The following is a 14,088-nucleotide window of genomic DNA, read 5'->3' as shown; positions in this document are numbered from 1 at the left end:
GAGGGAAAGCACAAACTTTCACAGAGCACAAAATTGTAACCAATTTCTCATTCATCAAGTCATTCTCTTTGGTCCATCGGTTACATCCAATATATAGAAAAATAACGACATAGAATTAGAAACTTAACTGTAATGGAAACTAGCCTAAACTAGAGAACAACCAATAAAATGGAAACCAAAGCAAGAAAATAAATCCTACTCCTACGTTCATGTCTGGAAAGTAAAAAGCATGAAATAAAATACTAAGTAACTACTAATTTTATTTCCAACCCTTGTTACACCAAAACCTTGAGCTGGACAAGTTCTTCTTGGCCCTTGGCTTCCACAGCCGGTCATGTCGGTCCAACTAGGTAAGTGCAGTTGTATCTGCATCAACTCTCCCCTTCTAAAAAGAACTTGACTCCGTCGAGTTTGGATGAGGTCCAAGAATGCCATCAGAATCGATGCGCTTGATGAGAAAAGTACCAACTGTCTTCTTGAGGTTGAGAGGGGGAAGATCCTTTGCTGGAAGGAACTTCATCTCAAGGCCACCATGCTGAAAAGAGTATGTATTCTCATAACCACAGTGTTTGGCTTTCTTGTCGAACAACCATGGGCGCCCCAGAAGAATGTGACAGACTTTCAGAGGGAGAACATCACACTGAACCTGATCAATCAGTCCACCAATGGAACACGTGAGCAAACACCTTTTATGAATTTTCAGATTATTATTGTTCACCCATCCAACCTTGTAGGGGTTCAGATGAGGCTCAGTTTTCAGACCCAACTTGCGAACAGCATCTTCAGCAACAACCATAGTTTTTAAGGCGCTGGTGCGGTCCAGTGGAAGTAAGGCAGTCAGCCGACTCAGGAGTAGTGTGAAAGGCGACCGCCTTTTACACTAAGGCACTGAAAGGCATGCAAGGCGACGCCTTATAGCGCCTTAGTGTGCAAGGCGGGCGCCTTATGTACTGGATATTTAAAAAATAAATTTTAAAATTGTTTTTCTGAAGATTCCAAATTACATATTATTATTGGGAGGTGTATAAAATCTGATGCACATGTGATGCATTGGATCAAAAATCATATAAAAACTAAAAACCCTTACCATAAAAAAAAATTAAATAAAAAAAAAAGACCAAACCCAATCAAAACCGTGCCTCTCATTCTCTCTCAGAGTCACTTTGCCTCCAAAACTCAAAACCCCAAGCCCCAACGTCCAACGAGGCGACGATCATTCCTCCGGTGACTTCTCTTCTCCTTCGACAGACTTCGGTGACATCCGGCGGCATCTCCTTCTCCTTCGACAGCCTTCGGCGGCATCTCCTTCTCCTTCGACGGCCTTCGACAACCTTCGGCGGCATCTCCTCCTTCTTCGACAACCTTCGACAGACTTCGGCGGCATCTCCTTCTCCGGCGGCATCTCCTTCTCCGGCAGCATCTCCTTCGACAACACTTTGTAAGTGAAGTTTTTTTTTTCTCTCTTTTCTTCTTTCTTCACCCTGCTTGTTCCTTCTGCGTATGATTTTTTTTTTCTTTCTGTGACTGTTGGGCTGGTTTGTAACTTTGTAAGTGAAGTTTTTTTTTTTTTTTCTCTTTTCTTCTTTCTTCTCCCTGCTTCTTCCTTCTGCGTATGATTTTTTTTTTCTTCCTGTGACTGTTTGCTGGTTTGTAACTTTGTAAGTGAATTTTTTTTTTCTCTTTTCTTCTTTCTTCTCCCTGCTTCTTCCTTCTGCGTATGATTTTTTTTTTTTCTTTCTGTGACTGTTGGCTGGTTTGTAACTTTGTAAGTGAAGTTTTTTTTTTTTCTCTCTTTTCTTCTTTCTTCTCCCTGCTTGTTCCTTCTGCGTATGATTTTTTTTTTCCTTTCTGTGACTGTTGGTTGCTGTTGGCTGGTTTGTAACTTTGTAAGTGAAGTTTTTTTTTTTTCTCTTTTCTTCTTTCTTCTCCCTGCTTTTTCCTTCTTCGTATGATTAGTTTTTTTTTTTCTTCCTATGGTGACAAAGATGATTGGTTGGTTGATAAGTGTAGGTTCAGGTTCCACTCATCTATGGAAACAATTGGTGGTAGCAGTGGGGGTGAAAATACAAGTACTGCTGCTACTGCACAATCAACGATTAATCCAAGCAAGGATCCGAAAAGGAGAGCTAAATCAAATGATCCTGGATGGAAATATGGGTATTGGCCTGACGTATCAGACAGAAATTGGATTAAATGTACCCTTTGTGGGAAGGATGTCAGGGGAGGAATAAAACGATTGAAGCAACATCTTATTGGTGGCTATGGAGATGTAGCCAAGTGTGTGAAAACAACTGAAGCAATTGCTAAAGAGATGAGAGATGCAATATTGAAGAACCAGAGGAAGAGGAACTTTGATTGTTTGGATGATTTGGATGTTAGTGATGGACCTACAGAAGTAACGGGACCACAACATAATATAGTATCTGATTTGGGGGTCTCATTTCCTATCCCTAGCTCTGGGACAACTTCAAGAAGAAATAAAGCTATCATTCAAACACAATCCAAACAACAAGTAAGGGGTCCCATGGATAAGCATGTGAGGAGGACTCCTGAAGAAGTGGTTGCAGATAGGCGGGATAAAGGTTCATATCAAACAACAATGGAGAACCGAGTAAGAGGAGAAGAAGAAAGAGATAAACTTCGTTCTTATTTTGCAAGGTGGGCTTATGAGAGTGGTGTTCCATTTAATGCTTTGAAGTTAAGGAGTTTTGAGGAATTGGTAGAGGCAATTGGTCAATATGGACTAGGTTTCAAGCCCCCTTCAATTCATGACTATAGGGGGCCTCTATTGAAGTATGAAAAGGATAAAATTGATGAGTTAAAGGTGAAGTATCAAGGATATTGGAGGAAACATGGGTGCACACTCATGTCAGATGGGTGGACAGACAAGAAAGGAAGGCACCTAATTAATTTTCTTGTCAATTGTCCGGAGGGGACTTTTTTTTTGGAGTCTGTGGATGCATCTAGCCAATCACAAACAGCTGAAATGTTATTTAAGCTACTTGATAGTAAGGTTGAAGAGATTGGTGAAGATAATGTGGTTCAAGTAGTCTCTGATAATGCTGCCAACTATGTTGCAGCGGGTCGACTACTAATGGAGAAAAGGAAGAGGTTATTTTGGAGTCCATGTGTAGCTCATTGCATAGACCTTATGATGGAGGAAGTAGGCAAATTACGCTCTTATATGTCTATTATATCGAAGGGCAGGAAATTGACTGCATTCATCTACAGGCACACTCGTCTTCTTGAAGCCATGAGGCAAAAAACAAGAGGAGACTTAGTGAGGGCTGGAGTGACTAGATTTGCCTCTTCCTTTTTAACACTCCAGAGCTTATACAAGCATAGAGAATCTTTGAAAAAATTATTTGTTGATGATGAATGGTCCCGTTCTAAGCTTGCATCTACAGAGGCAGGGAAGAATTCTTCTGAGACTGTGTTTGCTACAACATTGTGGAATGGTGTGATGGATTGTATAAGAGCATCACAGCCTCTTCTTCAACTCTTGAGGATTGTAGATGGTGATGAGTTGCCTGATATGCCTGAAGTATATATGGCAATACAAGTGGCAAGGAAGAACATCAAAAAAAAAAAATTGGAGATGATGAAAGGAAATGGAAGAAAATCATAGCCATTGTTGATCACCGTTGTGAGACTATGATGAATGGATCAGTATATTTAGCTGCCTTTTTCCTCAATCCAAACAAGTTCTTTAAGGCAGATAATCCTGATAATGAGTTGGACTTAGCTCAAAAAGCAAGTGATGCCTTCAATGATGTTCTTGTAAGGTTGGTGCCTGATGAGACCTTGCAAGATAAGATCATTGTCCAGGTTGACAAGTATACCACTGTTCAAGGAAGTTTTGCAAAGGACATGGCGATTAGACAAAGGGACAAGTTGAATCCTAGTAAGTATATTTCCTTTTAAAGTTCTAATTAGTTTAGAACTTTGTATGTTGATTTTTTACTTAACTTATTTTTTTATATTATATATTTATAGTCTCTTGGTGGTCTCGACATGGAAGTACTGCTCCTGACCTTTCAAAGCTTGCATTGCGCATACTTGGCCTTTGTTGCTCATCTTCTGGTTGTGAGCGCAATTGGAGCACATTTGAATTTGTGAGTATTGACTATTGAGTTCTGAGTACAATAGTACATGTACTTCACTTAATATGGTTTTATTGAAGATAAGTAGATAACCTCATATTATTAATGTTTTTCAGATTCACACCAAGAAGAGGAATAGGTTAGAGCATCAACGGTTAAATGATCTTGTCTACATTCAATATAATCGCCGACTTCAAGCAAGGTTCCAAGAAAGAAAAGAACAATGTAGAAACTATAATCCATTGTTGCTCGATGATCTTAATTGGAGTAGTGAGTGGATGATTGGTGAATCAGAGGATGAATTAGTGCATCCTGAGAATGATATCACTTAGAGAGATGTTGATAGAGCACTTAGAGCATCTTCATCATACCAAGGCCATAATAAACCAAGTAGGGCTCCAGCATCTACCAGTGGAACCAATCTTTGCTATACCCGGCGTGATAGGAGGGTTGAGCTTGAGGATTTGTCAGATGAAGAAGTGGATGAGATGAGTGAAGAGGATATTCGTGATGATGAAAACATTGAGGATGATTATGGCATAGCTCCAAATGATGCAAGCCAGCAACAGAATGCAGATGAAGAAGAAGATTTTAATTTAATTACTGATTTGGATTGAAAGTCTTTGAGTCTTAGAACTTTGACGTATTTTGAGTCTTTAAACTTTAAAGTTTTTTGAGTCCTTGAACTTTTAAGTATTTGACTTTCTTTGTTTACTAAATTCTTAGCATTTTAGTTTATTTTATGTTTTAGCTTCATTGAAGTTTAAAGTTTTTTAGAATGATTAAGAATCCCCAGGTTAGTCACTTCTCATCCATTTAATTTGGCATCTCGATTTTTACTTTCGATGTATTTTAATTCTAAGTTCTTAATTACTTCTTTGACAGGAGTAGAAATATAGTGGATGACCTTAGGGCTTAGGCACTCATTATGGCATCATAGAGGTAAGTATAATAAATACTTGTATATTTTATGTCTTATTTTCTTTATATTTATAATTTTGTTTCATAATTATGTATTTATATTATATGTTAATATGTTATGATGATTGATGATTGATGATTGAATATTGATGATTCATGATTGAATATTGATGATTCATGATTGAATATTGATGATTGATGATTGATGATGAATTGATGATGAACTTAGTTTATTCACTTTATTGATTTGTTTTCTTGATGAATATCTTACATTGGTATGAATATAAACATTTAATATTTATTTAGCATATGAGTAATAGGATTTAACTAGTATTTGAGTCAAATAGATTGGTTTTATAAAAAAAAGTACACAAGAACGCTTTAGTCAATAAGGCGATGCTTTATGCCCGCCTTATTGCTAAGGTGCTCCGACAGGCCCTCAAACGCCTTAGTCGCACCAACGCCTTAAAAACTATGGCAACAACATTAGTATAACTGCCGGGATCAATCACCATATTACACAAGCTATCATTGCATCACACCCTGGTCTGAAAGATACTGTCACGACGGCAATCATCTTCCTCAGGAATCTTTTGGGTAGTCAAAAGAGGACGGATCACATAGAACGATTAAGGCTCACCATCACTGTCACCATCATTGATCTTGTTAGGCTCAAAATCACATTCATCCTCCAGATGTAATGTACCTGTTTTCGTTTGCTCTTCTGGTATATAGGGTATAAAGTTGTCCTTGTCGATGTATGCTAACAACCGGTTAGGACATTGATTAGCTCGATGCTCGTACCACTTGCATTGGAAACATTGAATAGTCTCCTTTAAAAATACTGAGCTCCTGTCATAACCTCGCTAAGGTGAGGAGTATGGATGATTAGGTCGTGAAGATGACATGTCTGAATCGCGTCGAGGTGGAGAATACGGCCGGCTGGGTTGTGAAGATGCCATAGATGACGCATTAGCCTGTGGTTTGCTGATTGACTTTTCCTGTGGGGATGACTGTGGCTGAATAGAATTAGAACCCCTAGGAAAAACATCTGTAAATGGCTTCCGATTGTATGGACGTTTCAAACTTTCCTCAACCTGATATGCTACTTGTATAGCATCTTCCATTGTAAATAGTCGGCTAGAGGCAAGGGCAGCATTATGTTGAGGATGCAAACCATTGCGGAATTATACCACCAATACTTCTTCATTCCACTCAAAATCAAAACGAGTGGCCAAATAATAAAATCTAGCAACATACTATTCAACGGTCAAATTCTCCTATTTCAACTGTGCAAATCTGAGATGCATGCGTTGCTTGTAATCAGAAGGTAAGAATCTCCGGTTCATGACCTCATGCATTTCAGCCCAAGCAGTGATTAAACCAATACCTTGGGTTCGGTTCTGTTGTTGTTGCTTGATCCACCAGACTCAGGCCATGCCTTTTAGTTTGATCTCTGCAAATAGGATCTTTCGGGCCTCAGTCAACCCGTACCATCTAAAGAATGTCTCTAAGCTGTGAATCCAATCAAGGTACAATTCTGGATTGTTGTCTCCATAAAAATCAAGGAAATCCAATCTTGCTGCTCTTTTTGCTCCATCATCATATCTACCAATTCCATATGGTGGTGGTGTATTATATGGTGGCGGTGTATGATATGGTGGCGGTGGCGGTGGCGGCGGCGGTGGTAGTGGTAGTGACGGATCCTGTGGAATGGTGTTAGAAGAATCCCCAGATTGAATGGGATGCTTTCCTCTATCTCCTGCCTCCAAACGATCAATAGAAGCTTACATGAATTCCATCATTGTCTTAAGGGAAGTGACAATGGTAGTGAGAGCTTCAAATTTTGCATCAATTTCTCCCTTATAGGAGTCAGCTATTGAACAACTTCACTATTGGCTACCATGATGATTAACAAAATAGCACTCAAGAGTAATGGCACTATAATAAATAGATGGAAACTTAAAAGGAATGGCAGAATGGTAATTAAATGGAGATATTCCAGTGAACAGTACAATGGTATTAGAAGGAAATCAATTAAGAACATAAGGCAAATATAACGTGTGTGGAAGGACAGAATTGGAAACAAAACTAAAATAGGGACAAAAGAAATAAAATATAAAGAGACGACAAAGTGGGAATATCAGAAAAATTAAAAGATAGTTAAAGAAAGAAGAAAGGCTCGGGGGTGGGAGTTTGGGTTACCGACAAAGGGGAAACGTGCCTCTTTCTTGGAGATGGAAACCAGCAGGGTTTTCTCTGTCGATTTCAGGACCAACAACCACTAAGAGATGCTGCTGCGATTGACGATGGAGATGGCAACTCACGGCTGGACTTCAAAAATCAGGTATGTTCTCTGTCCTTTCTCTCTCTTCTCGTCTTCTCGTCTTCTTCTTTTTTATTCTTTCTTCTTCTGTTCTTCTTTCTCTTCTTCTTCTTCTGTCTTATTTTTTCTTTTCTGTCTTCTATTCTCTCCTCTTTTCTGCTGCTTCTCTTTTCTTTCTTTTTTTTTTGCCAGTGGAACCCTAGAGAAGGGTTTTTTTTTTTCTTTGTTCTCAGTCTCGGTAGAACCGAAACAGAGAATGGGGAAGGGAAGAAGGGGAATGGGGATCTTTGGCTCTGATACCAAATTGATGGGGTAACTTTAGGGAAGGAGAGGAAAACCAAAGTTGTAGAAGAAAGAGGGAAAGCACAAACTTTCACAGAGCACAAAATTATAACCAATTTCTCATTCATCAAGTCATTCTCTTTTGTCCATCGGTTACATCCAATATATAGAAAAATAAAAAACATAGAATTAGAAACTTAACTGAAATGGAAACTAGCCTAAATTAGGGAACAACCAATAAAAAGGAAACCAAAGCAAGGAAACAAATCCTACTCCTACGTTCAATTCTGGAAAGTAAAAAGCATGAAATAAAATACTAAGTAACTACTAATTTTATTTCCAACTCTTGTTGGACCAGAACCCTGGGCTAGACCGGTTCTTCTTGGCCCTTGGCTTCCACAGCCGATCATGCTGGTCCAACCAGGTAAGTGCAGTTGTATCTGCATCAGATGGGATGCCTAAAACTATGAGAGTGTGGGAGGCCCAAGGGAGAGGGTGAGAGGCCTAATCCAATCTATCTTCTTCCCCCTTCTCTTTCTTCCGTCGGTTCTCTTTTCCTTTTTTGATTTTCTGGGTGGATTAAACATTTTCTGAATTCTATTCTAGGGCCGAATACAAGTCCTTACAGCCTGTTTGCACTGCTGTGAACTGAGGCTCCTGACAAGGTTTGCGGCAGCTTTAATTGAGGGATTTCTGAGTTATCTTCACAGCTGCAGAACTTCCAGATTAGCAGGCCATTGAAGACTGGCTTTTGAAAATCAACAAGGTCCCCAAGAGCTGCTTGGGCAACAGAGGCCTATTTACCAAGTTCCTGAAAAGTTACCTTTTTTATGACCTAATCAAGAACGCTCGAATCTCAGTCATCTGTCATCAGTCCAGGCCCAGATTTTTGGAGGTAATTAAGCCTTATCCACCAGCTTCAATCAGGGTTTCAGCCCCATCTGAGTTTCCTCTTGTGAGTTTTTTGGTTTTCTCTAAGTTTGACCTAAAATTTCCAGGTTCAGGTATTGCTATTCTGTTCCTATTTTCAAAGCATTGTTTGGGGGTTATTTTAGGTTATTAAAATATTATTCTGAGTGATATTTGAGTCTCAGTTATCATCTGAAAGGTGTTTGCACTGGACTTTTATACCTATTCAACCCTAGCTGATTGGCCTATTTTGTGGGTTTCAGTTACTGGTTTGGGAATCAATATTGTACTGCGATCAGACCTAGCAGCAAGGTGTTGGATTTGTCTCTAGGTCCTATTTGGGATTAAATCACTTGTGATTTGATCTTATATTAGAAGAGGAGAGGAAAAAGAAGAAGAGATGCGTGGAACACGTCTCATCCAATGCACTTCCCAGGAGTCGAACACTGGACTTCCCTTGCTCTAATACCAAGTTGAGAAGCGAAGATTAGGAGAACGATTTAGCTTGCTTTGAGATGACAGAGGACAATCTTATTTATAAATATAATGCGATGATGGATTACAAATAGATGCTTAGCTATGATTGAGTTATAATACAGTCACAGTCCTCAGCCTACATAGAATGAATCTAGACAGGTATCGTAATCCTTATCCTTAGCGGTACTTCAATATACTGTAATTATGTTTAATAACAATACATACAATAAAAGCAGGATCAAGGAGGTTAAAGATTTTTCATAACAAGTGTTTCTGACAACATACAATTTACCCTTCTTTATATATCTCAAATCGGAAATGGGTTCATCATATGCTAAATACTCTGAATAACGATCACCAAAGATAAGGCACTTTAAATAAATCAAATAACTGCAGGAAACTATGCAGCATGAAGGAAATAGGACACATGATCAAACTCCCAAAGATTTGCAAAGATTGTGCAAAGAATACTAGATTTATATTTCCATTTATATATTTCAAAAATAATCATACCTTTAATTAGTACTAAGAAGAGGCATATAGCAATATTAATGGAATACAAAATTTGTCATTCCGACATTGAATATTGTAGAGTCACCAGTAATCCCCACAAGAACAAGTTCCATCCTTGAAATGGTGAAAGCGACTAGCATCCCTCACAACAATTACTCGACCGGTAACTGAGGCTATCAACTTAATCACCTCGTGGCAATCAGCACAGATCCGATGACTCTGCACTATTTGTAATGATGTTGAACTCGACGTATTGATGAGTCCAAAAGCAATTGCAAGTTTTTCACTATGGTAGAAAGAAATCTGTGCTTCCTGTTCATCCACATCAGGAAGCAAAGATTTCTGAATTGGGATATGACCACGTTTTGTTATCTCCAGCATCAAGCTGTCTACTTTTTGGTAAATTTCTTTGGTTTGAATATGGGATTTATCTCCTGAAAGGAAAATGTGAGGCTTTTTCTTAACGTCAATCCAACTACATGCGGGAAGCATTCTCAAGCCCCTTCTTTTCAAGGTCTGTACGACTGCAGCAGCTTCCTCCAACCTTCCAGAACTGTTATAGATGTTCAACAACAAGATGTAGTTGTTAAGCTTCTCAGGTTCCATCCCATAAAGCTTTTCAGCCGCAAATTTCCCAAGTTCTAAATTCTTGTGGACTCTACAGGCTGTCAGCAAGGCTGCCCACATGTTCAAAGTAGGCTTAAAGGGAGCATCTCTTATCAATGCAAAAGCTTCATCCAAGAGACCTTCTCGTCCTAACAGCTCAATCATGCATGCATAGTGCATTGCTCGGGGCTTAATATTGTAGTCCCCGCTCATTGATTCAAAAATTTCCCACCCTTTATCCGACAAGCCGGAATAGCTACAGGCAGACAACACAGCAAGAAAAGTTACATGATTGGGAACCATGACTTCACAAAGCATTTTTTCAAACATCTCAACAGCCTCCACTCCCCGACCATGGTTAGCATATCCAGCAATCAAAGCATTCCAAGAGATGACATTCTTGCGAGGCATGTTATCAAAAACATGTCGTGCATCTTCAATCCTACCCCATTTGCTATACAAGTCGACCAGTGCCGTGTTAGCTACTACATCTAACCCAAAACCATGACGAACTAGACCAGCATGGGCTTGCCTAGCATGCTCTAGTGAAGCTAAACGGGTGCATATTCGAATAATTATGGAATAAGTGAAGTGATCCATTTTCACACCTGAACACTGCATCTCATGATACTTACTCAGAGCTTCCTCACTATACCCATGAAGTGCATACCCTGCAATAATTGAATTCCATCCAACCACTGTCTTCTCTGGCATTTCATCAAAGACAAATTGAGCATCTTCAATGTTCCCACACTTACTATACATGTCAATCAGAGAACAAGACACAAAAATATCAGGTCTTATCCCCATCTTCAAGACACAGGAGTGCAACTGTCTCCCTGCAGAGACTAGTCCCAATCCAGCGGAAGCCCGAATCATCGTGGCAAACATGCGGGAGTTAGCATCCGAAAACTCTGACCACATGAGAAGGAACAACTGGAAAGCCTCATTGTATTCTCCTGAATCGACAAGCCCACCCATAATTGTGTTCCAGGACACCAAGTTTCGCTCGGCCATATCATCAAACAATCGGCGTGCATCTATCATCATCCCGCATTTCACGTGCATCAACAAGACCCTGTTTTGCAAATACTGATCCCACTCAACTCCACTTTCAAACATGTACCTGGACACTCTCTTAACTCCTCTAATAGATCTCAACCCTATACATGCAGTCACCAACGCATCGTAGGTGGTGCTCCCCACATCATAATTATTCCCGCACTCGAAAATTTCAAACAATTCAAGTGCCTCTTCAAATCTTTTGTAGTAAACGAGCTTCTCTATCTGAGCGCATAGCCCTGAAGCGGGTTTCCTACTTTGTGTTTCTTCAGAAGCAACCTCTAGTTCTAAATTTTGGGTGATATTAGGCTTGGGCTTCGGCTTGGGTCTTGGTTGCAGCCCTTGCTTAAGGGAAGAACACTTGACATGAGACGTTGGCCTTCTCCACCGGTCTCTTCTGCTATAAGAGAAATCAAACCCAGGAAAAAGAGGAATCTTTCTGGGACGGTAACCCTTGGGATCTAGAAAGAAACTAGAAAACCCACAATAGTTCTGGATCTGATCTAATGATACAATTTGAAAGCTTGATAAAAGGGATTCCATTTCGGAACAGAGAAAGAAAACCAGTGAAAGGAATGAAGTACGCGATGAACGTACCTGCTAACTCTGCGATGACCAAGCGGGAATCCGGAAACAGGAGATCCGATGAGATGATGTTGGATGATACAGTTACTAGCCTTCATTTTGAAGCCTATGCATTCCTAAAATTCAAACTTTCAACCTTCAACATCGAGTGCTCCGCCTTCTGAGATCACTGCGGCGATACAATTTTTTTTTTTTTTTTGTCAGGCTCCGTTTGGTATCGTTTCTCCATAAACTCCGTTTCATATCAAAAATGGAAATTTCAGTTTCTGTATTAAAAGACCGTTTTTAAATGATTTAAGACTGTTTGGTGAATCTGTTTCTAGAACAGTTTCAGAACCAAGAAACGACAGTTCTCTGCCATTTGGTAATGTTTGTTTCAGAAACGGTTTTTTTTTTTTTTTCTCTCTTTTCTTTTCTTTTAAGTCAATAATTACAGAAATAACATTAAAATACTATAAGCATATAAATTCTTTTGGAACAATAAAATATTACATACCAACTAAAAAAAACATGATTTCCAAAGGATGAATAAAATACAATATTAAAAATGCCTTGTGCAAGTTAATTATTACATAATTCCCCAAATTTTCACTTTTTTTTCAAGTCTAAAGACTTGAATGCATGGAGGATGTATTTCATCTTATTTGTTTGGTCTTCTAATCCTTTAAGTGTCCCTTCCAGATATCCTTTCATGTACTCGTTCGAAACGGACGGTGGTCTTGATGATGATATTGATGTTTAGCTTGAGCTTTCTGAATATAATGTATGTTATATGGTAGAGATATGTGTTTCATTTTTCAACCATACAAACATACCACATCCACGGTTATCAGCCTATATCAAATAATAGATGTGATTAGGGTCGTTGAAATTTAACATCGAATTAAACAAAAATCATAAATTATCTATAGGTATAGGTCAATCGTAGAAATAAATTACCCCAGTTGAATTTGGGCAACATAGAAAATATTGTCCCTTGTTTGGACCTTTCGTCGCAGTTCGTACTTTGCATTGACCTTTACCACATCTACATAAATGTAGTTGGTCCACCCAAATGAAAAAATTATATGAATCTTCATACTTGAAAATTTCTCTTCCAATATTTTTGCCCGACTTGGTTGTATATTTACCACAACTCTTCCCACAAATTTTATAATTTGCTATCATGAGTGGGGGCATAGAAGAAGTCATCTGTAACAGAAATTTAAATATAAAAAAAGTTAATATAGCATCCAAATATATGACATTCATAATAATATATCAACTTGTACCACATATATAAATGTAACATAAAATAAGTATTACATGGGTTGAAACATCAATTTAGGTTTTCAGTTTTGGCAAAATAGTTATCGGTTTTAGTTTTCAACTAGTTCTGGCATCCTTTGTTGTCTAGCCATTGCATTTGTAATTCACATCCTAGTGGCATTCATCTCTTTTGCCCGATTTCGTTGACTTAATTGTATTGTAGAATGATCAACGAAATCTTCATGTGGCGGATTCAAGTCATCTTCTGCAACTTTTAAATCATTGTTCATCCCCACGAATTCTGCATCAGCAATATGCTCTTCTCGAATATAGTTGTGTAGCCCACAACATGCCAGTACGATTGATGCCTAAGCTTCCACTAGGAACTGATGCATTAGCCTTAAAATTTGAAATTTGTTCTTCAATACCCCAAATGTACGGTCAATGACATTCCAAAGTGATGAATGTCTATAATTGAACAACTCTTTCACTATTCTTGGGGATCTTCTACGCCCTTTGTAGTCCGGTAGATGGTATCTCTCACCCCTAAATGGTGTCAAAAATCCAGATTGGCTAGCATAACTAGAGTCGACAACATAATACTTTCCTACAGACAAAAAATAATATATATTATTACGTATACATTCAAATGAAAATCTAATATATTAGTATAAATTTAATACCTGGAGGTGGATGTGGAAAACTCAATCGAGGATCACTTCTTGCCTGTTCAAGTACTCCACGATCATTTGCAATACCTTCCCATCCCGCATACACATATGTGAATCGCATGTCAAATGAACATGCACACATCACATTTTGAGTTGTGATCCCCTTCCGATTCCTATATCAAATTTGATCCTCTCTTGGAACTATCGCATGGATGTGAGTACCATCTATGGCGCCAATACAATGCTATGACATATAATGACAATTAAATGGCAAGTACATATAAGAATATAAACATTCATATATTTAATTACAAACATGTATCATATTGATATATTTACCTTGAAAAAAGGGTAGTATTTTCGGGTTCTGTGCAATCTCTATCGG

The 14,088-nt window shown here is 38.6% G+C and overlaps 1 protein-coding gene across 1 annotated transcript; it reads right to left on the bottom strand.

Annotated features, from left to right (window-relative positions):
• Positions 1 to 7,044: 7,044 nt before the first annotated feature.
• LOC122065328 (pentatricopeptide repeat-containing protein At5g50390, chloroplastic) lies at positions 7,045 to 11,800 on the bottom strand. The gene has a single exon (XM_042629127.1). It carries the CDS (start codon positions 11,740 to 11,742, stop codon positions 9,613 to 9,615), a length of 2,130 nt encoding a protein of 709 aa, XP_042485061.1. The 5' UTR covers positions 11,743 to 11,800; the 3' UTR covers positions 7,045 to 9,612.
• Positions 11,801 to 14,088: the final 2,288 nt, after the last annotated feature.

This window comes from Macadamia integrifolia, unplaced genomic scaffold, assembly GCF_013358625.1.
Source record: "Macadamia integrifolia cultivar HAES 741 unplaced genomic scaffold, SCU_Mint_v3 scaffold1974, whole genome shotgun sequence".
NCBI classification, from domain to species: domain Eukaryota; kingdom Viridiplantae; phylum Streptophyta; class Magnoliopsida; order Proteales; family Proteaceae; genus Macadamia; species Macadamia integrifolia.
The sequence above is the reverse complement of the archived record's forward strand: the minus strand, read 5'-3'. Positions and strand labels throughout refer to the sequence as shown.